The sequence below is a fragment of the Nicotiana sylvestris genome, chromosome 10 (assembly GCF_000393655.2).
Source record: "Nicotiana sylvestris chromosome 10, ASM39365v2, whole genome shotgun sequence".
In the NCBI taxonomy this organism is placed as follows: Eukaryota; Viridiplantae; Streptophyta; class Magnoliopsida; order Solanales; family Solanaceae; genus Nicotiana; species Nicotiana sylvestris.
In genome coordinates this window covers 33,590,833-33,617,185 of record NC_091066.1, presented here as the reverse complement: position 1 = coordinate 33,617,185, position 26,353 = coordinate 33,590,833, and the positions used below count along the sequence as shown (strand labels likewise).

Genomic DNA, 26,353 nt, shown 5'->3' with positions numbered 1-26,353 from the left:
ATTTGCTTGCTTTAATGCTCCAAAAGGATGAATGGTGCACACTTAATTGAATGTTGAGTTATTTACCTAGAAGAATAGGGATCAATTCCCACTTAATATTCTTTTTTCTTTTTTCTTCTTTTTTTAGTAGTGTACCCATATTCTAAAAATTCTAGACCCGTCTTTGAAAATACTGCTTATCAGGATTGTTTCCATTCCAAGGCTTGAATCCTAGACCTGTTCATTCATCCGCCATTCATTTCTTTTACCTCAAAGCGTTCTTATAGTAGTTAAATTTGTAGTAAGTAGAGCCCTTGTTTCCGGATACCTATACACCTCATTCGTGACTGCAATTATAGCCTCAAACATAGATATTCTTTGTCCTAACTACTTTAAAAACATTTTACAAATAACTCAGGACGTCGTAGTGATTATTGTATTTCTACACTTTGCCGTGAATCAATGTGAAAGGAAAAAAATGTTGGCGCATCATAAATCGGTTCTGAATTTGGAGAAATGTTTGAATTAGTCTTGGTTCGCCTTAGAAAGTCAAAATGCTAAAGTTCACATTGATTTGAGAATAATGATTTCGATACCTTAAATATTAGCAAATTGACTATTGTGATTCTCGTAATATGTGACTAAACTTATTTAATCTTCAATTAGTTAAATGTGTTTAATCATATGTTACAAGAATTGAAGTGAAGCTTATCAATAATTGAGGAACTTAAAACACAACCATTCTTTTTGTTAGATTTACTTTGGAGCTTAGCATTTTACCCTCTAAAAAGGAAAATAGTAAATTCAAAATGAAATATTCTTTTTCCACGAATTTGTTGGAGGTTGTGGACAGGGGCAGAGCTACAAGCCCGGATGTGGGTTCGGTCGAACCCAGTAACTGATAGAAACATAGGGTCCATCAAACTGTATAGAGAACCTGGTTCTCTATTAGTTCCCACAGAACACACACAATAAGAGATAAGTAAATAACACATAAGAGTTATATGTGAAAAACTCCCAGCTCACAGGATAAAAACCATGACCTACACTCGTAGGATTTTAACTTCACTACTGAGCAAACTTCAGATTACAAACTATTGTAACCTAGGAATTAAACTCTTAATCTCTCACTCACTTGTAATAACTCTATTACAAGCCTCTTTGTAATAACTCTATTACGAAGATCACAGCTCGACTAACTCTAGCTAAGACACAAACACAATATTTATGGTTTTACAAATGTTTTCCTACACAATGCTTTTGGCTAAGCTAAGTAGGATTACAAGTAGATCACTCTAATAAAGTTACAACACAACTAAGGACATGTGGTAACACACTACATGAAACTATTCCTTTGTTCTGTTGTTCTTTGTTCTTGAAGCCTTGATTATCACTTGTAAGATGACAGCACACTTGAGAGAGAACTTGATCAATTTTCGGATATGCAAGTGTGTGTTTTTCCTTTGCTTCATGTTGATAATATACAAGTGATGTCACTTGGATAATGCAAGCAATTATCAGGTACAAGGCATTCCCCAATAAAGTGACTGCTGCACTGTTGCGTATGTGCAGAGGAACAGTTGTAGCGACTTTACAGCTGTAGGGAGTTGATTGGTACAGTCAACAAGGGAATTATGTCCATCTGTTCCCTTTGTCGTCTCTTTGAGTCTAGTTGTTGGAACTTGTGCTCAACTTGAGATTTGTTGTTCTTGACCACTTTCAGAATGTGTAATAGGTTCGATCTGGTTCTTATCATAAAGTTTGTTAGATCATCAAAATATAAAAAGGCACATAACTTATCAATTTTTCCCTTTTTGATGATGACAACTTATAATTGAAGTTCCCCCTCAGACCCAGATCACCATACAATATTTCCTGTATTCCCCCTGAGAACTTATTCCCCATATCAAAATTTTATTCTCCCTTTTGGCATCATAAAAAGATTATGCATAAGTAATAAGAAAAAAAAAGTCCAGCATGGTTAACTCATGCCACACGTGTGCACACATGCATGGCTAAAAACAGAGCATAAGAGTAAAATATACATAGCAAAAGGACGAGATGCTCATTAATTTGAAAGATAAGAGAATAGAAATAGCAGTACCATTGTTATACAACAATTCACAAAAAAATAACTTAAAAGTACCAGCCATGAAAACAACAAAAAGGACCAAGATAGGATAGACATCATTGATTTGGACATTGGAAGGGGACTGTTTTAAGGAGCACTAGAAAGAGGAGGCAAGGGTTCTAAGGAGAATATCCATTCGAGCATTTGCAGATACTTGTTCGTTAAGCAGCCGCTCCTTCAAGTCCTCAACCTGTTTCTTGAGATCTGCATTTTTCTTGGTCAGGCGAGCAACCTCTGTGCCTTAGTGCACTGCTGGAACCAGGTGCCTTCTGGGCCTGACTAAGTTGCCCTTCAAGAATGGCATTCCGTGCCTTCATCCTCCTTATCTCCTCATTCGCAACATTCTGAGCATCAATCAATTAAGAGATAGTGGAATTGCTGCCAACACCTCCTTTCTTATCAATACACTCACATTCTTCTAAGGTGGTATTTGAGAAGGTCTGCTTGAGAGTTCCCACTGTTGCTTTTCCCAAAAGGACTTTGAAGAAGTTAAACACCTTGGTGAGCAAGAACTCGTATGGCAAACCATGATTCCCATCCTTAAAATCTGCTACTTTCGTCATATGTTCTATCATGAGACCAAGCAAATTGATAGTGGTATAGACATCTAGTGCTTTCATGAGGAATATGTCTGCTTTTGACGTAATGGAACGCCTATTTGCACGTGGAAGCAAGACCTTATTCGCCATCTCGAACAAAAGTTGATACACTGGACAGAGGGCCTTCTTGTGTACCCGTTCCCCTTGCTGCACAACATTATCCTTCAGAATGACACTTTTGAAATTTGGAGAACAAGTCCCCTCAATGGATGAGATCCGTTGAGGAGGCACTCCCAAAATGTTCCCCAACACTGCCTCGTCCATCACAAAATCTACTCCGTTTACCTTTAAGCAGATGTTGTCATCTTCCACAGTGAACATACCTGCGTAGAAACTACTCACCTCTTCCTCATACACCGTGGGGCTTTCACTGGTGAACAAGTGTGTCTACTTTTGAAACTCATAAATATCAACCAGTTGACGCATCCCTGTTATGTCAAGAATGTCAGGAGCAAATGTTCTGCCCCACAACAATCTCTGTTTTCTAAGGTTCTCGCTGCCTTCATCCTTAGACACACTCACTTTGACCTTCTTGGCACCTGACTGGTACCCTCTCCCGCTGCTGTATCAAGCCGTCTACTAATCGTTTGCTTCCTAGTCGAAGGCATCACTGAAAAAAACAAGGTGAATATTAGAGACGAACACTTACGACTCAACTCTACGCACGATCTAGATTCAGGAAGAAGGTAACAACCCTAGATGTCATGTAGCCTCCTGATTATAAATGTGGCGCGCTACACATCCATAATCAAGACTCTACTAGACACGGCTCATAGACAACCCCTAGGACAGACTTGCTCTGATACCAAGTTTGTCACGACCCAAACTGAAGGGCCATGACTAGCACCCGACCACACTTGCCGAGCACCAACGCACATTTCATCTAACCTTCATTATTATCTTTTAGGGCTGACGAGATCAATATAAATGGTAGACCTAGATCATGGACAACCAGCAATAAAATATGACGGCATGAACATACATAGCAGGGGATGACCAGACAATCAAGAAACTACATATAAGGTATGAGCTACCACGCTACTATGAAAGACTATACAACAAAAACTAGCCGACAAGGCATACCAAACTATACATGAGCCGACACCTGTCTATGAGCCTCTAAAAGAACATAAGTGTTGCAACATAGCCGGAACAGGGCCCCGACATACCCATAATGTCTATAACAAAAATTGCATACCAAGACCAAGGCAAGTCCGGAGAAGGGATCTCGCCAATCACCGCTGAACTGGACAGTCTACTGTGGTGGGGGAGCTGCACCTGCCTGTCTATCAGGACCTGCAGCACGACATGCAGCGTCCACAAATAAAAGGACGTCAGTACGAATAAAGTACTGAGTATGTAAGGCAAGGAACCATAAATACGATCAGTAATGTAAGCAAGGATAAAGAATATACCACCTGTAACATCTTAGTACCTCTGAGGGCTACTTACATGAAATGCATGATACATATGTATAAATACATAAACCTTTAAAGCATTCGCCTCTGTGGGCATCATCATCATCATATCGTACCCGGCCATAATAGGCTCGGTAGAATCGTACCCGGCCACGTGGAGCTCGGTAAAACCCAACTGATCAGTGGTTGCACAATAGGTGCCGTACCCGGCCAACTATAGCGTGGCTCGGTAGAGTAAAATAGATACATATATATAATGCATGCTCGACTCATGGAATCACATTCTAAACCTTTCGGAGTGACGTAAGGTCGGTATCCTCTGTACGCGTTATTAGGACTAACTCTTCACTATGAACCTTATAAGATTTAGGAAGTACGAACAACATTGATAACATAAGAATAAGAGAAGCAACATTAACATCAATCGTTCCATAAGAGGGAAAACAATGTAAGTACTGCTAGCTTCTAAGAGTAGAGTATCTTGGAAGCTCGTTCATTACATTATGTACAATCGGAGTCGTGCAAAAGAAGGAAAGGGATAGCCTCACATACCTTGTATATACTTCCCCAATCTCAAGCTATGCAATTGTCAAAACTCCTTAGTCTACAATAAGAGAAACGATACTATCGTTATCATTTAAGCGTCATAACTATTATGTATCGACCACAACCTATTTTACGATGAAACGGACAGCACCTCCCCTATATATATGACCTCACACCATTCAAAATAGTCACCAAACAGCCCAAACAACATCAATAATAAACATATTGAGCCTCCCAATATAGTCCACACACAGCCTAATCACTCCATACATACGACGACCACCGTAGTCGTGTCAAACAACCTGGAAATGTTACGAATAACTATCAGCCCATAACCCTACATATATATGGTGTTTCTCCACACCCTTCCTCCTCCAAAACTCCACAAGATAGTAGTAAAATACGCAGCCCAACAACAACGCAAAACAGTCCACAAAACAATAACATTACTTCCAAGCCTTTCGATATATATTTCACAAGTTCTAGCTTCAATGGCTTAGCTGCAACTTGGATAATCTTAAATACATATAGAGTAAGAGGTTCCTTACCTTTATACAGAAAGAACAACTCCAATTTGACCTTAAATTTCCATGAAATATCCCTCCAATGCTGCCACAACAACAAAAAAGCGAAACTAGCGATCAATTAGTGTTTTTCGGCACTAGAATCACTTTAGAAGGCTTGAAATCACCTAGGATTGATATTAAGAACATGAGGGAGTATTTACAGAACATAAACCCTTTAAAACAACCTCCCACACGGGCTGGAACGACACAAAAATGAGCAACAACAAGAAGAACAAGAGACTTACTAGCGCCACGGAATTCCCGACACTTGATTTGTGTTGTTTGCCCTTTTTTGGGTCTTGAATCTTGAGAGAACCTTGAGAGGATGTTCCTAGGGTTCTAAGGTCTGAAAATAGTGAAAAGAAATGACTTAAAACGGGTTGGAGTCATCCTATATAGGTCCAAATATCTTAAACCGACTTAGTGGGCCCCATAGAGAGGTGCTTGGCGCAGTCTCGCAAAAACGCGAATATCTATCTACTCCGAGATCGTATCGATGAACGGTTTAATGCGTTGGAAACTAGACTCATAGATCTTTAATTTGGTTGGTAGATCACCCCGTAATTCCTTGTAAATTATGAGAAAAGATTAGAAACATTTGACCTAATGTTTAAGTAAAATTATGAACCTAAGTTGCGACAACTTTTGTCGACTTTTGTTTCATAACTCGTTTGACTTCAAGACTTATGATACGGATATTATATGATTAAAATACCTTAATAAATGACCTCTTGAGTGTATTAAGCACCGCTAGATTACCTGAAAATACGAGTTACAACATCCTTGATTCGTTTAACTTCTAATACTGGTTAATCACCCTTATACACTCTTGTATCACTTAAGACCAATAGGATTGACTTCTTATCATCTCAAAGATAATTCCTTCTTGGATTTATGTTAACTAATATATGGCATGAACTAACACATGTGGATATGGGTTGTAACACCCTCCCCCCCTTAGGAACATTCGTCCTCGAATGTAAGGGTTTATGGGGAGTTTAAATCATCGTGGATTCCAATGGAAATTTCCGATCAATTTTCCCCTATAAAATGGTCACTAGCAAAACTTGCAAGTAATTAAGCCCAACATATGGTTTCACAAGTCTACACAAAGCATTATGCGTATTTACATTATCTACATATCATCATTTTGTATTAAGGAGGAGTATTCTCAAATTATTGCTTACCTCATAGAGCCGTTTCTTCTTCCAATGTATCCTGTCTTCCACCAGCATCCTTGTTATCTTCATTCTGGAATAAGTAAGGGTATTTTGACTTCATCTCCTTTTCTGCTTCCCATGTCATTTCTTCCATATTTTTGTTCCTCCACAATACTTTGACGGAAGCTACATCTTTTGTTCTCAGCTTGCGGACTTGCCGATCTAATATCGCCACTGGCACTTCTTCATATGATAGGTCCTCTGTAACTTGTACATCTTTGATAGGGACGACTCGAGAAGGGTCTCCAATACATTTTCTCAACATAGATACATGGAATACCGGGTGGACAAATTCCAATTCGGATGGCAATTCTAACTCATAAGCAACCTGTCCAATTCGTCGAAGAATTTTATACGGCCCGATATACCTTGGACTCAGCTTACCTTTCTTCCCAAAACGCATAATACCCTTCATTGGTGAGATCCTCAGGAAAACCCAATCACCAACCTCAAACTCTAGATCACGACGTCGGACATCAGAATAAGATTTTTGCCTGCTTTGTGCCGTCCTCAATCGCTCCTGTATCACTTTCACCTTCTCAATAGCTTGGTGAATCAAATCTGGCCCATATAATTCTGTTTCACCGACTTCGAACCATCCAACTGGTGATCTACATCTCCTCCCGTATAGTGCCTCGTATGGGGCCATTTTAATACTGGAATGGTAGCTATTATTATAGGCGAATTCTATGAGTGGAAGATGATCATCCCAATTCCCCTTAAAATCTAGAACACATGCTCGTAGCATATCTTCCAGTGTCTGAATGGTACGTTCAGCCTGTCCGTCAGTCTGCGGATGAAATGCAGTGCTGAGATTTACCTGTGTGCCTAAACCCTTCTGGAAAGACCTCCAAAAGTTAGCCGTAAATTGAGCTCCTCGGTCTGATATAATAGATATGGGCACACCATGAAGCCTAACAATCTCCTTGATATACAACTTTGCATAATCTTCAGCCGTGTAAGTTGTCTTCACTGGCAGAAAATGGGCACATTTTGTAAGTCGATCAATTATCACCCAGATGGAGTCAAACTTATGATAAGAGCGAGGTAATCCAATAATGAAGTCCATATTAATCACCTCCCACTTCCAGGTCGGAATCTCTATATTTTGAAGCAATCCACCGGGTTTCTGATGTTCTATCTTTACTTGTTGACAATTGGGACACTGGGCTACAAATTCAGCAATAGACTTCTTCATATTATCCCACCAATACTGCTCCTTGACATCATGATACATCTTTGTCGAGCCGGGATGGATGGAATATCGGGATTGATGAATCTCATTCATAATCTTCTCTCGCAACCCTGCCACATTAGGCACACACAATCGGCTCTGGTATCTCAGTGCCCCATCTTTTCCGATCCTAAAAGCCATACTTTTACACTGTTGAATGCTTTCTCTTAATCGTACTAAGATAGGATCTTCATATTGTCGTGCTTTTACCTCGGCTACCAAAGATGATTCTGATGTATTCTGTACAGTAACACCTCCGTCATCAGAGTCTAACAATCTGATTCTCATATTGGCTAGCTGATGAAGCTCTTTAATCAACCCCCATCTACCTGCCTCAATATGTACTAAGCTTCCCATTGATTTACGGCTGAGAGCGTCTGCCACAACATTGGCTTTACCGGGATGATACAATATCTCGACGTCGTAGTCTTTCAATAATTCAAGCCACCTACGCTGCCTCAAATTCAACTCTTTCTGCTTGAAGATGTATTGTAAACTCTTGTGATCTGTGTAGATGTCAACATGGACGCCGTATAAGTAGTGCCACCATATCTTCAAAGCATATATTACTGCAGCCAATTCCAAATCATGGGTTGGATAATTCTTTTCATGCTTCTTCAATTGTCTTGATGCATAAGCAATCACATTCCCACGCTGCATCAATACGCACCCCAAACCTATACCTGAGGCATCACAATATACCACATAACCTTCTGTTCCTTCAGGAAGAGTGAGCACTGGTGCAGATGTCAATCGATTCTTCAACTCCTGAAAACTACGTTCACAAGTGTCAGACCACTGGAATTTGGTAGCTTTTTGTGTTAACTTAGTCAATGGTGATGATATAGAGGAAAATCCTTCTACAAACCGCCTATAATATCCTGCTAGCCCTAGGAAGCTGCGGACTTCTGATGGTGTTGTAGGTCTCGGCCAATTCTTTACTGCATCGATCTTCTGAGTGTCGACACTAATACCCTCATCAGATATCACATGGCCAAGGAATGCTACTGAGTTCAGCCAGAATTCACATTTGGAGAGCTTAGCATATAACTTACGATCCTGAAGCATCTGTAATACTATCCGCAAGTGGCCCGCATGTTCCACCTCCGAACGAGAATACACTAGAATGTCATCAATGAATACAATCACGAACACATCAAGATAGGGCCTGAATATAGTATTCATGAGATCCATAAAAGCTGCTGGGGCATTTGTTAGCCCGAACGACATCACCAAGAACTCAAAGTGCCCATATCTTGTCCGGAAGGCCGTCTTTGGAATATCCTTCTCCCTAACCCTCACCTGATGATACCCTGAACGTAAATCAATCTTAGAGAAATACTTGGCACCCTGGAGTTGGTCAAACAGGTCATCAATTCTTGGAAGTGGATACTTGTTCTTTATAGTAGACTTATTCAACTGTCGATAGTCGATACACATCCGTAACGACCCGTCTTTCTTCCGCACGAATAGGACTGGTGCACCCCAAGGTGAAGTGCTAGGCCTAATAAAGCCCTTATCCAGCAAGTCCTTCAACTGCACCTTCAACTCTCGCAACTCTGCCGGGGCCATTCTGTATGGAGGAATAGAGATCGGTTGAGTGTCAGGCAACACATCAATGCTAAACTCAATCTCCCTTTCAGGAGGAAGGCCCGGGAGTTCATCTGGGAAAACATCTGGGAATTCGTTGACCACAGGGATTGATTGTAAAGTAGGCGGTTTCGCCTCCGCATCCCTAACGCGAACGAGATGATAAATGTAACCTTTTGAGATCATTTTCCTTGCCTTAAGATAGGAAATAAACCTACCTTTCGGTGTAGCAATGTTCCCTTTCCATTCAATGATGGGTTCACCCGGAAATTGGAACCTAACCATCTTCGTACGACAGTCAACATTTGCATAGCATGAGGCCAACCAGTCCATTCCCATTATCACATCAAAATCAACCATTTCTAACTCAAATAAATTTGCCGAGGTTTGACGACTACAAATCATCACAGTGCAACCTCTATATACCCTTCTAGCAATCACAGAATCTCCTATCGGAGTAGATACCGCGAGGGGTTTACTTATCAATTCAGGTTCAATGCCAAACTTATTAGCCACAAAGGGTGTAACATATGATAATGTAGATCCCGGATCAATCAGCGCATATACATCATAAGAAAACATAGATATAATACCTGTAACAACATCTGGAGACGACTCGAGATCCTGTCGACCTACTAGAGCATAGGTTCGATTTTGAGCACCACTCGAACTCGGCACTGCACCTCTACCCCTACCACGACCTGTCGACTGCTGAAAACCCCGTGCTGGAGGTCGAACTGATGAGGAAGAACCAGACACAGATCCAGTCGGCTGAGCCATACCATCACCTCCTCTATTAGGACAATCCCGCATCATATGGCCAGGCTGCCCGCACGAATAGCATGCATCAGAACCTCGACGACACAGTCCAAAGTGGGCCTTGCCGCACTGATCACAATGTGGTGTTGGGGGTCTCATCTGACTAGTATCCCTGTGATGTTGCGAGCCAGATGCCCGCGAACTCTGACCTGGACCAGAATAGGATCGATCATATCGAGGCCTCTGAAACTGTGGAGGAGCACTAGCTACAGGTGGCGCCGAACTCCTCGAAAACTGTGGCCTGATGCGGCCTCTGAAGTCATCAGAATACCCTGCAAATCTCGCCCTCTTATGCTGGCCCCTATCCTGCTCCCTAACTGCCCTCTGCTGGCGCTTACGATCCTCTAGGGTCTGGGCATAAGCTTGAATACGGGAAATATCCATGCCCTCCACCAAGGAGGCTGTCGTACACTCATTTATTAGATGTGGTCCCAACCCATTCACGAACATATGCACCCTATCACTCATCTCGGCCACCATATGGGGAGCATACCTTGCCAAAGAATCAAACTGCATACTGTACTCTCGCACACTCATATTACCTTGTCTAAGGTTCAAGAACTTATCAGCTCTAGCTCGTCGTATCTCAACTGGCAAGTAGTGACGAAGAAAGGCCTCAGAAAATTCCTTCCACACAGCTGGAGGAGGGTTCGGACCCCTGGATCTCTCCCAACTATCATACCAGAGAACCGCTAAATCCCGTAGCCGATAAGAAGCCAACTCTACTGCCTCTGTATCACTAACATGCATAACCCGAAGTGTACGATGAACCTGGTCAATAAAAGTCTGCGGGTCCTCCTTGGGGTCTGATCCGGTAAACACTGGAGGGTCTAAATTAATAAAATCACGAACTCTCGTACTAACTGGTTTCTCAGCAGCACCTGTATTCTGCCTTTGAGCCTGAGCAGCTACCAAGCTAGTCAATAACTGCAAAGCACTCCACATATCCTGGTCTGGAGTGCCAGACGGAGGAACTGGAGGCGCTGGGTGCCTTCTAATATCCTCTGGAGGAGATGGAGTAGATGAGGTATGAGAGGGCATCTCACTTTGAGCCTCACTTTGTCCTGCTCTAACTTGGGGCACCTGACTGGTACCCTCTCCCGCTGTTGTATCAAGCCGTCTACTAATCGTTTGCTTCCTAGTCGAAGGCATCACTGAAAAAACAAGGTGAATATTAGAGACGAACACTTACGACTCAACTCTACGCACGATCTAGATTCAGGAAGAAGGTAACAACCCTAGATGTCATGTAGCCTCCTGATTATAAATGTGGCGCGCTACACATCCATAATCAAGACTCTACTAGACACGGCTCATAGACAACCCCTAGGACAGACTTGCTCTGATACCAAGTTTGTCACGACCCAAACTGAAGGGCCATGACTAGCACCCGACCACACTTGCCGAGCACCAACGTACATTTCATCTAACCTTCATTATTATCTTTTAGGGCTGACGAGATCAATATAAATGGTAGACCTAGATCATGGACAACCAGCAATAAAATATGACGGCATGAACATACATAGCAGGGGATGACCAGACAATCAAGAAACTACATATAAGGTATGAGCTACCACGCTACTATGAAAGACTATACAACAAAAACTAGCCGACAAGGCATACCAAACTATACATGAGCCGACACCTGTCTATGAGCCTCTAAAAGAACATAAGTGTTGCAACATAGCCGGAACAGGGCCCCGACATACCCATAATGTCTATAACAAAAATTGCATACCAAGACCAAGGCAAGTCCGGAGAAGGGATCTCGCCAATCACCGCTGAACTGGACAGTCTACTGTGGTGGGGGAGCTGCACCTGCCTGTCTATCAGGACCTGCAGCACGACATGCAGCGTCCACAAATAAAAGGACGTCAGTACGAATAAAGTACTGAGTATGTAAGGCAAGGAACCATAAATACGATCAGTAATGTAAGCAAGGATAAAGAATATACCACCTGTAACATCTTAGTACCTCTGAGGGCTACTTACATGAAATGCATGATACATATGTATAAATACATAAACCTTTAAAGCATTCGCCTCTGTGGGCATCATCATCATCATATCGTACCCGGCCATAATAGGCTCGGTAGAATCGTACCCGGCCACGTGGAGCTCGGTAAAACCCAACTGATCAGTGGTTGCACAATAGGTGCCGTACCCGGCCAACTATAGCGTGGCTCGGTAGAGTAAAATAGATACATATATATAATGCATGCTCGACTCATGGAATCACATTCTAAACCTTTCGGAGTGACGTAAGGTCGGTATCCTCTGTACGCGTTATTAGGACTAACTCTTCACTATGAACCTTATAAGATTTAGGAAGTACGAACAACATTGATAACATAAGAATAAGAGAAGCAACATTAACATCAATCGTTCCATAAGAGGGAAAACAATGTAAGTACTGCTAGCTTCTAAGAGTAGAGTATCTTGGAAGCTCGTTCATTACATTATGTACAATCGGAGTCGTGCAAAAGAAGGAAAGGGATAGCCTCACATACCTTGTATATACTTCCCCAATCTCAAGCTATGCAATTGTCAAAACTCCTTAGTCTACAATAAGAGAAACGATACTATCGTTATCATTTAAGCGTCATAACTATTATGTATCGACCACAACCTATTTTACGATGAAACGGACAGCACCTCCCCTATATATATGACCTCACACCATTCAAAATAGTCACCAAACAGCCCAAACAACATCAATAATAAACATATTGAGCCTCCCAATATAGTCCACACACAGCCTAATCACTCCATACATACGACGACCACCATAGTCGTGTCAAACAATCTGGAAATGTTACGAATAACTATCAGCCCATAACCCTACATATATATGGTGTTTCCCCACACCCTTCCTCCTCCAAAACTCCACAAGATAGTAGTAAAATACGCAGCCCAACAACAACGCAAAACAGTCCACAAAACAATAACATTACTACCAAACCTTTCGATATATATCTCACAAGTTCTAGCTTCAATGGCTTAGCCGCAACTTGGATAATCTTAAATACATATAGAGTAAGAGGTTCCTTACCTTTATACAGAAAGAACAACTCCAATTTGACCTTAAATTTCCATGAAATATCCCTCCAATGCTGCCACAACAACAAAAAAGCGAAACTAGCGATCAATTAGTGTTTTTCGGCACTAGAATCACTTTAGAAGGCTTGAAATCACCTAGGATTGATATTAAGAACATGAGGGAGTATTTACAGAACATAAACCCTTTAAAACAACCTCCCACACGGGCTGGAACGACACAAAAATGAGCAACAACAAGAAGAACAAGAGACTTACTAGCGCCACGGAATTCCCGACACTTGATTTGTGTTGTTTGCCCTTTTTTTGGGTCTTGAATCTTGAGAGAACCTTGAGAGGATGTTCCTAGGGTTCTAAGGTCTGAAAATAGTGAAAAGAAATGACTTAAAACGGGTTGTAGTCATCCTATATAGGTCCAAATATCTTAAACCGACTTAGTGGGCCCCATAGAGAGGTGCTTGGCGCAGTCTCGCAAAAACGCGAATATCTCTCTACTCCGAGATCGTATCGATGAACGGTTTAATGCGTTGGAAACTAGACTCATAGATATTTAATTTGGTGGGTAGATCACCCCGTAATTCCTTGTAAATTATGAGAAAAGATTAGAAACATTTGACCTAATGTTTAAGTAAAATTATGAACCTAAGTTGCGACAACTTTTGTCGACTTTTGTTTCATAACTCGTTTGACTTCAAGACTTATGATACGGATATTATATGATTAAAATACCTTAATAAATGACCTCTTGAGTGTATTAAGCACCGCTAGATTACCTGAAAATACGAGTTACAACATCCTTGATTCGTTTAACTTCTAATACTGGTTAATCACCCTTATACACTCTTGTATCACTTAAGACCAATAAGATTGACTTCTTATCATCTCAAAGATAATTCCTTCTTGGATTTATGTTAACTAATATATGGCATGAACTAACACATGTGGATATGGGTTGTAACAGGCTTCCTTCTTTTGAAGCCTAGTAGTAGGTCTTTAAAGAGTGGGCTCTTTGGGAACTGCCTTTCTATTCCTAACCGTAAAGAAGCTTGCTACAAACATATTGTCATAATCTTCCTCACTATTTTCATTTTCCTCTTCATATAGAGATCTCATCTCAGGAAAGACCATGGTTAATAGTTCAACATCGAAGTGAGGAGAAAGAGCAGGATCCGTACTAACCTGGGGCTCTTTTGAGGAGCAATGTGTTTCATCCTAAGTAGGAGCAGAGTGCTTTTCTAGGGCAGAGGGATCAGATCCCTCTGTTGGTTCCCCAGTAGTACTGATAGGTGCCAAATGTTTAAAGGGCACTAGGTCCCTACCCTCATCTTTGTGACTTTCACCTTCCCCATGAGACCCAATGGTCTCATTAACACCCTCATAACCACCAACCAAACCTTCCTCTACAACAATTAGTAACGTATTCTCAATGTCTTCTTGTTCATTTACCCCCAAATTAGAGTCAGAGCTTACAGGAGGAACATTACCTGTGGGATTGGTAATATTCAGATCAAAGCTTGGAATGAGCACTGCTGAGCCTTCACTACTATGAACCACATCTTGCTGGGCTTCAGAACTCTCCCCAACTTTCTGACTAGAAACTTCCTCACCCTCGTCTCCATCTACTGTTTCTCCTTTTGCCATTTTTTCTGGTGAGGCGGAAGGAGAGGTCGCAACAACAAATCTTTTGGGGTTTTGAATCTTATGACCGCGGTGAGAACCAGAACTCGATTGGGTTGGAGAGGAGGTAGTAAGTGGTTGTTGGCCTGGTATAGGGTTTTGACTGGGTGTCAGAGGGGGCTCAGACTCTCGCTCATGTACTTGGTGAGATGAAGACACAGTGCGGATTACATTAGAAACGTTTGAAGGTTCTGGATTTTGAGACATAGTGGAGATTTGAAGTGAGGACATGAGAGGAAGAGTGTTTTCTTTGAGAGAGAAAAGGGAATTTTTAGCTTTTATATGCATAGTGAGGAAAGAGACAGCGGTTGGGGTTATTTAGAGGAAGTGAGGGACCGGTTACAAACGGGTACGAATTACTGGATAGACGGGTCGTTTAGCAACAGGTGTGACGTTTGGGTTCTAAAGAGATGAGAGACAGAGATTGAAATTTTTAATAATGTGGCACTTTTATAGCCGTTAAAAATATGCAGGGAGTACAAATGAACTACTAACCTGAGTCAAGGGAACCAGGTTCCCTGACTTCGTTTTGTAAATGTGAGTCTCATCCTTTTATCAAGATGCAATGTCATTAGCTACTTGTTTGCTCTGTAGTTGCCATGCGTGTTTACCTGTGATGGTATAGAGATGAGTTAGAACTTGCCAGAAAATACTTTTAGCTTGTTTACATGTTCATTCTTTCATAGCCAATCATTGAGGGACTTGGTGCTCAGTTTGATTTTATCAAATTCAATGCCAATCGATTCTTTTCAAAGTGCTCTCTGCTCAGTGCTTTGGTGAAGATATCTGCTACTTTTTCTTTTGTTTTACAAAACTTCATGCAGATAAGACCCTTTTTAACAATGTCTCTGAGAAACTGATGTCGCACATCAACGTGCTATATTCTCTTATGCTGAATCGGGTTCTTTGACATGTTGAGAGCACTGATGTTATCACACAGTAATAGCACACAATCGAAAAATACACCAAAATCCTTCGGTTGCTACTTGATCCACAGCAGTTGAGCACAGCAAGAGGTAGCTGCCACATACTCAGCTTCTGTAGTTGAAAGAGCTACATAGTTTTGTTTCTTTGTACCCTATGAAATCAAACACGATACCAGAAAATGTGCCATGCCAGATGTGCTCTTTCTATCCACCAGATAACCAGCATAATCAACATCAGCATACCCAATTAAGTCGAAATTGTCCCCTGAAGGATAGTAGAGAACAAAGTCCTGTATTCCTTTAAGATACCTTAGAATCCTCTTGGCAACTTTAAGATGAGATTCCTTTGGACTGGGTTGAAATCTAGCACATAATCCCACACTGAATATGTTATCAGTTTTACTAGTTGTGAGATGCAAGAGTGAGCCAATGATACCTCTGTACATAGTTTCGTTCACATGAGAACCAGGTTCATCCATGTCTAGACGAGTGGTAGCAACAATAGGAGTATCAATGGTCTTCGAACTTTCCATATCAAATCCTTTTAGGAGTTCTTTAATGTACTTCTACTGACTTATCATTGTGCCCTTAGGAGTTTTCTTAACTTGCAGCCCTAAGAAAAAATTCAATTCCCCCATTATGCTAATTTCAAACTTGCTTCCCATAAGCTTAGAAAACTCTTCACACAGAATCATTTGTCGCACCAAAGATGATGTCATCAACATAGACTTGCACAATGAGCAGGTTCCTTCCCTGTTTCTTCATAAATAAGGTGTTGTCGATTTTTCCTCTTGTAAAGCCATTTTCAAGGAGGAACTTGGACAAACTTTCATACTATGCAGGAGGGTCCTGCTTCAGTCCATATAATGCCTTGTCACGTTTGAATACATGTTCAGAATGATCATGACACTCAAAATCAGGTGGTTGTTTGTCAAAGACTTCTTCCTTTAGATATACATTTAGAAATGCACTTTTGACATCCATTTGGAACAATTTGAATTTCATATGAGATGCAAAGACAATGAGGATTTTGATGGCTTCCATTCGAGAAATTGGGGCAAAAGTTTCATCATAGTCGATCCCTTCTTCTTGATTGTAGCCTTGCACTACTAACCTGGCCTTGTTCCTTATTGTATTTCAAATTCATCAAGCTTGTTTCTGAACACCCACCTAGTTCCTATATCAGTTCTGTCTGGGGGTCGAGGAACCAGGTGCCATACGCTGTTCCTCTCAAATTGATGGAGTTCATCTTGCATAGCAGCAATCCAATTAGCATCTTTCAATGCTTTCTTGATATTCTTGGGCTCAATTTGAGAAAGGAAAGCTAAGAATGCAAATGAGCTTCTTGTTTTTGATCTGGTTTGAATTCCTGAATCAAGAGGAGTGATCACATTTTGGAGATGATGTGAACTTTTATGCTTCCAGTTAGACCCCAAAATCTTATTGTGTGAAGATCTAAATTCCTCAGAAGGGGCCTATTGCTGGCATCTATGGATGGGTGAGTACCACTTCTCTGCTCGGCATCAGGAGTTCCTTGCACAACATCAACAAATTTATATTCTGATTCAGTTATTGTGATGAAGGGACCAGGTTCTTCTGCATCAGCCGAGGATTTAGCTGCATCATCTTCATTTAATTCCTTGACTTGACTCATCATGTCAGCCTTTCCATTTTCAATATCAATAACTTCACTAGGAACCTTTGACTGCTCTCCGCCTTGATAAACTATGTCGTGTGGATCTTTCCCATATAAGTATTGTGATTCATCAAAGATCACATGTATGCTTTCTTCAACACATTGAGTCCTTTGTTGTAGACCTTGTAAGCTTTTCTTTGTAATGAATAGCCAAGAAAGATTCCTTCATCACTCTTGGCATCAAATTTTCCTAGTGCTTCCTTACCATTATTGAGAACGAAACATTTGTAGCCAAACGTCCTCAAGTGTGTTAGCTTGGGTTTCCTCCTGTTCAGTAGCTCATACGAGGTTTTGTTAAAGAGGGACCTGATCATGCACCCTGTTCAATAACTCATACGAGGTTTTGTTAAAGAGGGACCTGATCATGCACCTGTTCACCAAGTAGCACGCAGTGTTGACTGCTTCTGCCCAAAAACTTTTTGCAACACCACTGTCAATCAGCATTGTTCTTACCATGTATTCAAGGGTCCTATTTTTCCTCTCCACAACACTATTTTGTTGGGGTGTTCTAGGAGTTAAGAAATTATGACTTATACTATTTTCAGCACAGAATTCGTCGAATTTTGCATTGTCGAACTCTGTGCCGTGATCAGATCTTATACTCACAATATTATGGCTCATCTTCGCGAAGGCAACAAACACTAAGAAAGTTTCATCCTTGGTTCTGAGGAACAATATCTAGGTGAATCTGGAAAAGTCATCCACTATGACGAAAAAGTAGTTCTTTCCTCCTCTACTTGGCACCCTCATAGGTCCACACAGATCCATATGAAGGAGAGCAAGTGGCCTTGAGGTGCTTACTTCATTTTTGGTCTTGAAGGAGGACCTGGCTTGCTTTCCTCTTACATAAACATCACACACCTTGTGATCTTTGAACCTTGACTTGGACAGCCCACAGACCAGGTCTTTCTTGACCAACTTGTTCAGCAATGAAAAGTTTGCATGTCCCAATCTTCTGTGCCGCAGTTCAACATTGTCATCAACAACACTCAAGCATGTAAGATCTCCATTGTTCAAGGACTTAAAATTTGCAACATAGCTATTTTTGAATCTTTTTGCCAACAGAACCACTTCACCAGTTACAAGATTTGTAACAGTGCAAGTCTTTTATAAGAATTCCAATTTATTTCCTTTGTCGCAAATTTGATAAACACTCAGTAGGCTATATTTCAAACCATTCACATAGTACACATTTTCAATTGAATGAGTGAGTGTCTTCCCAACTCTCCCTACTCTCAGAATGTATCCCTTTTTGCCATTGACAAAGGACACACTCCCTCCTTGCAGGGCTTTGAGTGAAAGAAAATCATCGATGCTTCCAGTCATATGCTTAGAGTAGCCGCTATCCATATACCATCTTTGGCTGCTTCCTTTCACTGCTCTGTGCACAAGGAAATCAAGAGTTAGACTTAGGAACCCAAACAAGTTTGGGTCCCTTGTAATGAGGACAAGGGTGAATTAAACTTCTTCTTGTCCAAACAGGCATCACACATTTTTTATTTGGGGGACCAGGTGCTTTAGTAGTTACTTATTAGCAAAAATTTTATTTTTATGTTGGGACTGAAATCTAAATTTACAGGTTTCTTTAAAGTGTCAGTGTTACCACAGTGAGTGCAAATCCAGTTATCAGGGCGAGTAACATACTTGCTATATGGATTGTAGGGAGTCTTTTTCTTTTGGAACCCGATTCGTAGCCTGTTCCCCCCATTGTTCTTATACATGGCAGTGATCGCATCAGAGGACCAGGTCCACTTGAGAGATTTTTGTAAGTCATTTTTACTCTGCCTGGATCTTCCTGGAGTTGTCTGTTTCTTTCAAGCTCAGCACACATACTAGATTTCACAATTTTTAGCTCATTTTCAATCTTAAGTTGTGCCTCACTTGCAACTTCCTTTCACTTTTGAGTGTCCCCAGAGTTGTTTTCCCTTTTTAGTTCCTCAATTATTTCTTTTAGATCCACAACTACTACCAACAAGTCATCTCTCTCATGCTCTTCGGTTGTAATTTTTTCCAGTTAAAGCATCCTTTTCCTTTTTTAAAACCTATATGGTTTCCTTTAAATCAACCACTACAACTAATAAATCATCTCTCTCATGTTCTACTTTTCCTAGTTCCACAGTTAGCATTTTATTATTAATGAGATTATGATTTGTATCAATTAGGACATTTGCCAAAAATATAAGTTTTTTTAAGAATGACTTCAAATTTCTTTGAACATCCAGAAAGTTTACCTCATCGTCATCATCATTTTCATTCTCATCAGACTTTGCCATTAGGGAAAAGATAGAGTCATATTCAACTGCTTCGCTTTCAATGGCCATTATCGAGGTGTCTCCTTGTTCATCATCTCCTCAGATTAATTGGAGGAATATCCCATGCAGCAAGAGCTTGTTTCACAACATTGTCAATGGCAACTTTTCTTTTGAATCTCCTGTCAGGAATCGGGTTCCTCTTGATTGCTTTGTCTATGTTATGTTTGTACTGATCTTGCTTGTGCAGAGGACAATCTTTGATGAAATATCCTGGTTTCCCACATTTATGACACAAGTCATAGTCTTTTGATCTGCTGGAGCTACCCATTTTTGGAATGCCTCCATTCTCGCGCACCATTTTCTAAAATCTTTTTGTGGATAAGCCATGTCAGTATCCTCACCACTTGAGTCATTGCTGTCAGCCTTGAGGACCAGGTTCTTCTTCTTCTTGGGTTCTCTTCTTTCATGGTCTTTCTTTTTCTTCATTTCATATATCTTTAGATTTCTGATGAGTTCATCAATGGTAAACCTTTGTAGATCCTTTGCCTCCATGATAGCATTTACTTTACTTTCCTAGGATCCAGGTAATACACTGAGTATATTCCTAAAAAGTTTGTTCCTTGGAATGATCTCTCCTAGAGAGTGGAGCTCGTTGATGATAGATGTGAATCGAGTGTGCATGTTCTGAATGGACTCATCATCCTTCATCTTGAAGAGTTCATACTCAGTGGTGAGCATGTCAATCTTTGACTGCTTGACTTGAGTTGTTCCTTCATGTGCTGTTTGGAGATCTTCCCAAATCTCCTTGGCAGATTGACAGGCAGAGATTCTGTTGTATTTGTCTGGATCAATACCACATACAAGGATTTTTTTGCTCAAAAGTTTTTCTCTACCGCTTTGGGTCAGCATCATTGTATTCCTTCCTTGTTTTTGGAACTGTCACTGCTGGCTCCCTAATGGTCTTCATGGGAACGAAGAGGCTATCGTATATGACATCCAGCACTCAGAATCTTCAGCCATAATAAAATCATACATCCTTATCTTCCACCATCTGTAATACTGTCCATTGAATCTTGGTGGTCTGTAGGTTGATTGATCTTCTTCAAAGTTTGGTGGAGTAGCCATGTGGATTCTTTCTAGGTGCTAGCCTTGTAGAAAGAACCTACTCTGATACTAATTGATGGAAACTTAGGGTCCACCAAACGGTATAGAGAACCTGGTTCTCTATCAGTTCCCACAGAAAAATATAATAAGAGATAAGTAAATAACACAATAGAGTTTTACGTGGAAAACTCCCAACTCATAGGACTAAAAATCACGACCTACACTCGTAGGATTTTAATTTCACTACTGAACAAACTTCAGATTACAAACTATTGTAACCTAGGAATTAAACTCTTAATCCCCACTCACTTGTAATAACTCTATTACAAAGTTCACAACTCGACTAACTTTAGCCAATACACAAACACAAAGTTTATGATTTTACAAATGGTTTCCTACACAATGTTTCTGGCTAAGCTAAGTAAAATTACAAGTAGATCCCTCTAACAAAGTTACAACACAACTAAGGACATATGGTAACACACTGCATGGAACTGGTCCTTTGTTCTGTTGTTCTAAAAGTCTTGAATATTACTTGCAAGATGGCAACACACTTGAGAGAGAACTTGATCAATTTTCGGATATGCAAGTGTGTGTTTTTCTTTTGCTTCATGTTGATAATATATAAGTGATGTCACTTGGATGATGCAAGCAATTATCACGTACAGGGCATTCCCCATAAAGTGACTGATGCACTGTTTGCACTGTTACGTGTGTGCAGAGGAACAATTGTAGCAATTTTACAACTGTGGGGAGTTGACTAATACAGTCAGCAAGCGAACTGATGTTCATCTATTCCCTCTGTCGTCTCTTTGACTCTAGTTGTTGGAACTTTTGCTCGACTTGAGACTTATTATTCTTGAGCACTTTCAAAATGTGTAACAGGTTTCCGATTTGGTTCTTATCATAAAGTTTGTTAGATCATTAAAAGGGAAAATACATAAGTACGCCCACCTATACCCGAGTTTTCAACTACACACTTTATCTTTGTGGGAATCTTATTATCCCCGAAACTTTTTTTAAATGGAATAAATACCACCCTGAAACTAGACAACCAAACTCTTGGCAAGTGGTAAACTACATGCGCTGCCACGTGTATATCTAGTACTTTTTTATTCTTTCTTCTTTTTCTTATTTCTTATTATTCTCATTTTCTTTTGTTATTTCGTTCTCTTTCTTTTTGTTTTGGTCACCGACGACATAAAATGGTGGTCGTCAGAATTTCAAGGACACCATTTTTTCTGGCGACAGATTTTTATCCTGATCTGAGTGTGTTTCTCTTTATATATATCTTGAAACTGTAATTTATGTGTGGGAGGAAGAGCAAAAGAAAGAAAAACGAATATAAGCTGAGAAGACTTTTTCCAGTTAAAATTTCAATACCTCAATTTTTTCCAGCATGGGAAGGTTTTTCGATAATGAATTTTTCCCCCCAAATCTGAGTGTATTTTGCTTTGCTTATGAATAGGTATTTTTGAGAGTTTAATTTGTGTGTGAAAAGGATAGAAAGAGAAAAAAGAAAAACAGAATAAATGGAAAAAAATGGTTAGACAAAGTCCTCGGTGAATGAATATCCGCTGGAATTAGAGAAGAAACGAAAAAAAAAGTAAAAGAAAAAAACAAAGAAAAAGGAAAAAGAGAAGGAAAAGGAAAAAAAGTAAGAAAAAAATGGTAAAAAAGCAACAAAAAAAAAAATCAGAAATCGTTTTTTCTTGATTCTCAAAATACACACACTCTGCCACGTCAGCTTTAAGGATGCAAATAATTCTACTTTAAAACTGTTTTGGAGGGTAATAAAAACCCTGCAAAGATAGAGTGGGTAGTTGAAAATCCGGGTATAGATCAGGAGGTACTTATGCATCCCATCATTAAAATATAAAAAAGGCACATAACTTATCAGTAACTTTTGCTCAAACAATGTGTTTATGCTAATAAATTTCTCAAATATGTACAAATATTACATTTAGAACCCAGTTATTAGTACTTAAAGTCGTCGTTCTGAAATCCATAACTTATAAAGTTGAAATCTTGATTCCGATTTCCGTCTCTAGTTGTAGAATGTTATTTTTACTCTAGGTGAATTTAGAGGTGTTGACTTTAGTAAACATATAAAAATTCAAAAAGTTCAATTCGTCTGATCACTTATTGGATTCGCCTAAGTTTTCAATACAACAAGAAGCAGTAGAGAGGACAGTTTCATGGAACGAAAGTTGTTCGAAATATATATGAATCAGTTAATTTCCTTTCCAGTTGAACCTGTTATCTACTACTCCATTCATTAGTAGGTTTTCCAACATTTTTCTTGTTATTGAAGTGCTATTTCATAAAGTCGTCGATTAAGATGGTTAATATTAAATTGAACGAATCATTGCGTGAATAACTCATCTTCTAACAACATCTGTTGTCATGCTTGACAAGTCACAACCATAGACCATAACCATCTTATCTTTATTTTTGTTTCTTTTGACTAGAGATTCGTTTTGAAAGAACCCACAATTGTTTTATTTCCTTAGAAAAATGGTAAATTACATGTTGTAATATACTGTATTAAACTACATTAATAGCGTAAAACTTATTTATAATAATGGTATATATATTTTAAAAATCCTAGAGTTATCAATAATAGTGTTCTTTATGTCTCAGTTTATGTGTTATACTTTTCTTTTTAGTTTGTCTCAAAAATAATGTCATACTTTTTTATGTAAAAAAAAATTAATTTTACCCTTAATAAGATGATTTATAGCTACATAAACGTCAATAACTTGTTTTAGACTCCAAAATTTTAAATTCTTTCATTTTGTCTTAAACTACTTGCTCAATCAGATATTATCACATAAATTGGGACAGAAAAAAGTATTTAACAGTTAATATGCTCAATCATCTTCCTTCATCCGCCTTGGAATGGATTATCCTTTCAGAAGCTCACACAAGCAGGGTTCGAGGGGAAATGTTAGCATATTTTAGGCAATAATAAATACTTGTAATTAAGGAATATAGTATATACTATAATTAAAAAGACATTGTTTTAATTATAGCCTGTTTGATCAAGCTTCTTTTTGGCTAATTCTTCTTTTTTTTTTTTTTGTCAAAAGTATTTTTCTTTCAAAGTTAAAGTGTTTTTGGCCAAGGTTTTAGAATGGAAAAATGTACATTTGAGTAGAAGGAAAAGACACTTTTTTGAGAAATACACTTAGTAATATTTTGAAAAGTTTGGTCAAACACTAATTGTTATTTAAAAGTATTATTCAAATTAATTAGTCAAACATAAACGGTTTCTACTTTTTTGAGAAAAGCAGAATTAGATGTTTGGCTAAACAAACTATTGACTCAATTATGCATGTTTTTCAATTCTTAGACATGTATAATGTCAACCATATATATAATACATGATTCTTGGCTACTTTGAAAAGAGAAGGGAGGGCGCAAAATCTTACAAATCATTGTAAAGCTAAAGCTAAGAAATGGCAAAGCCTTTGGGCGCAAGTCCTTCATTCCTTGTGGTTTTATGTATAACAGTACTGTGGCCAACATTGCATACTGGGGGATATTGTCAAAAGCCAGAAGGAAAGACCGCTCTCTTCATATTTGGGGACTCATTATTTGATGTGGGAAACAACAATTACATCAACACCACTACTCTTGACCAAGCCAACTTCTGGCCTTATGGAGAAACTTACTTTAAGTCCCCCACCGGTAGATTTTCCGACGGCCGTTTGATTACAGATTTCATCGGTACGGTAAGCAGGGGCGGAGCTAGAGTTCTAGTTATGAATTTTACTATATAACTTTAGTCAAAATTCTTTATTTATGTTAAGATATCTACTTAATATGTACACTAGAATTCAGAATTTATAAACTAAAAATTTTGAGAGGCTATCGTAAACAACATCTTTACCTTCACAAAGTAGGTGCGTACACAAGTATTTGTTGTTGTAAAAATCTGAATCTGCTTCTAACTGTGTGACTGTGTGTATTTGTTTGTGTCTTGACTATTTTTGGTTGTTTTTATTCGGTGACAGCTACATATGCAAAACTGCCATTGCTACCGCCCTTTCTGCAGCCTGGGGGGAGTCAACACAGCTATTATGATGGGGCAAATTTGGCCTCGGCGGGGGCGGGAGCTCTTGTCCAGACTTTCCAGGGATCGGTATGTTATTTCTATTGTCGTATTAGTCGGAAATTCTAATAAGGGAATATATCCAAAAAAATGCAAGAATACAACATTTAGAATTCAAAATTTTATATATAGACAAAAAGAAATTTTGACCTATTTGCATACAATGGCAAAGCTACACTTTGGTAAGGAATTGATCACCATTTACCGGAAAATTATACTGCGTATATAGGTAAAATATTAGGTTTTAGAGGTACATAACATATATTGAACACTCTTTGTTGTGATTCTTTTTTACTTCTTTCAAATTTGAACACCCTTGAGGGAATTTTCTGATTTCGCCGCTGTTTGAATAACGTGTGTGTATATATATATGTGTGTGTGTTTGTGAAAAAACTTTTTATACTATCGTGTGTTTTGTAACTTCATTAACTAATAATATTGGTAAAAAAAATATTTCCACCAACTCATAAAAAGTTGGAGTACAAAAGAATAAAAGAAAAGGAGGAATGAAGAAGAAACTTTTTTTTTTGGTTAATGGGATTTTTATATATTAGCAATTAAGAGGAAATAGGTACATCATCTTTAGAGGGATATATAGTACCCCTAAGTTTTGAACCACAGTATTAATATTACATTCCAAAATGTTTCTTGAAAACACAGTTCCTAGATGTTTGTCCAAAAAGCTTCATTGCAAACACAGAAAAAACTGTCAACATTGTTGGTCTTCCAAAAGATCTTTCTTTCCACCTTCCTTTGCTAGTAGGTCGCTACCCTATTCTTTTCCCTGTTGCTAGCTTTGTTTCACCACTATGTCTCTCAATCTTTGGATTATTGGCCTGCATTCAAAGATAATAGAGTTATAAACATAGTTTTTCATTTTAAGCATTCTTATTACTTCCGTTGAGTCTGTGTTAATTCCGGTGGTATTCAGTGGCGAAGCCACATGATCACAAGGGTGGTCAACTGATCATCCTTCGCCGAAAAATTGTATTGTGTATGTAGGTAAAATATTACGTTTTAGTGGTATATAACATATATTGAACACCCTTTGTTCGGAAATTTTTTCACTTCTTTCAGATTTGAATACCCTTAGAAAAATTTCTAGCTTCGCAACTGGTGGTTACACCACTTTATTCTGCAATTTGCAGTCCCTATAATAGTGCAAGAAGCTCAGCTTGGGTATTAATGGGAACTTATTTGCAAGAAACTTATTTCCTCCTAAAAGGTTAGTACTACACTAATTAGTTTGTTGACTTGGCGTATGAACTCAGGGAGCTAGCTACCTATATTAGGTAGGAAACTGGGAATTATGTCTAATAACGACACCTATATATGAGTTATCACCAGAACTCAAATTAAATGACTATTGCTTTCTGTATCCATAAAAGTAAGAGACGACTTTTCCAAAAATAACTTACA

The 26,353-nt window shown here is 39.2% G+C and overlaps 3 protein-coding genes across 3 annotated transcripts in view; 1 reads left to right on the top strand and 2 right to left on the bottom strand.

Moving 5' to 3' along the window:
- Positions 1 to 15,178: 15,178 nt before the first annotated feature.
- LOC138879167 (secreted RxLR effector protein 161-like) lies at positions 15,179 to 16,298 on the bottom strand. The gene is made up of 3 exons (XM_070158759.1): positions 15,939 to 16,298; positions 15,335 to 15,388; positions 15,179 to 15,241 (listed from the first exon to the last, which is right to left on the bottom strand). Exons 1-3 carry the CDS (start codon positions 16,296 to 16,298, stop codon positions 15,179 to 15,181), a joined length of 477 nt encoding a protein of 158 aa, XP_070014860.1.
- Positions 16,299 to 20,286: 3,988 nt separating this feature from the next.
- On the bottom strand, positions 20,287 to 20,625 carry LOC138879166 (uncharacterized). The gene has a single exon (XM_070158758.1). The coding sequence runs from the start codon at positions 20,623 to 20,625 to the stop codon at positions 20,287 to 20,289; it is 339 nt and encodes a 112-aa protein (XP_070014859.1).
- A 3,492-nt stretch (positions 20,626 to 24,117) lies between these two features.
- The window catches only part of LOC104219071 (GDSL esterase/lipase 5-like), a 34,075-nt gene continuing 31,839 nt past the window's right edge, over positions 24,118 to 26,353 (top strand). Inside the window, exons 1-2 of the mRNA XM_070160487.1 lie at positions 24,118 to 24,549; positions 24,837 to 24,964. Of these exons, the coding sequence (XP_070016588.1) occupies positions 24,279 to 24,549; positions 24,837 to 24,964 (399 nt within the window). The 5' untranslated portion in view covers positions 24,118 to 24,278. The remainder of the gene's footprint in view (positions 24,550 to 24,836; positions 24,965 to 26,353) is intronic.

Coding starts and splice junctions, on each gene's coding strand:
- LOC138879167 (XM_070158759.1), bottom strand. CDS start 16,298: ATGGAAAGTTCGAAGACCATTGATACTCCTATTGTTGCTACCACTCGT. Junction 15,389..15,938: donor CTGGCATGGCACATTTTCTG/GTATCGTGTTTG, acceptor TCTTGATAAAAG/GATGAGACTCACATTTACAA. Junction 15,242..15,334: donor ACCTGGTTCCCTTGACTCAG/GTTAGTAGTTCA, acceptor TCATCTCTTTAG/AACCCAAACGTCACACCTGT.
- LOC138879166 (XM_070158758.1), bottom strand. CDS start 20,625: ATGATGCTGACCCAAAGCGGTAGAGAAAAACTTTTGAGCAAAAAAATC.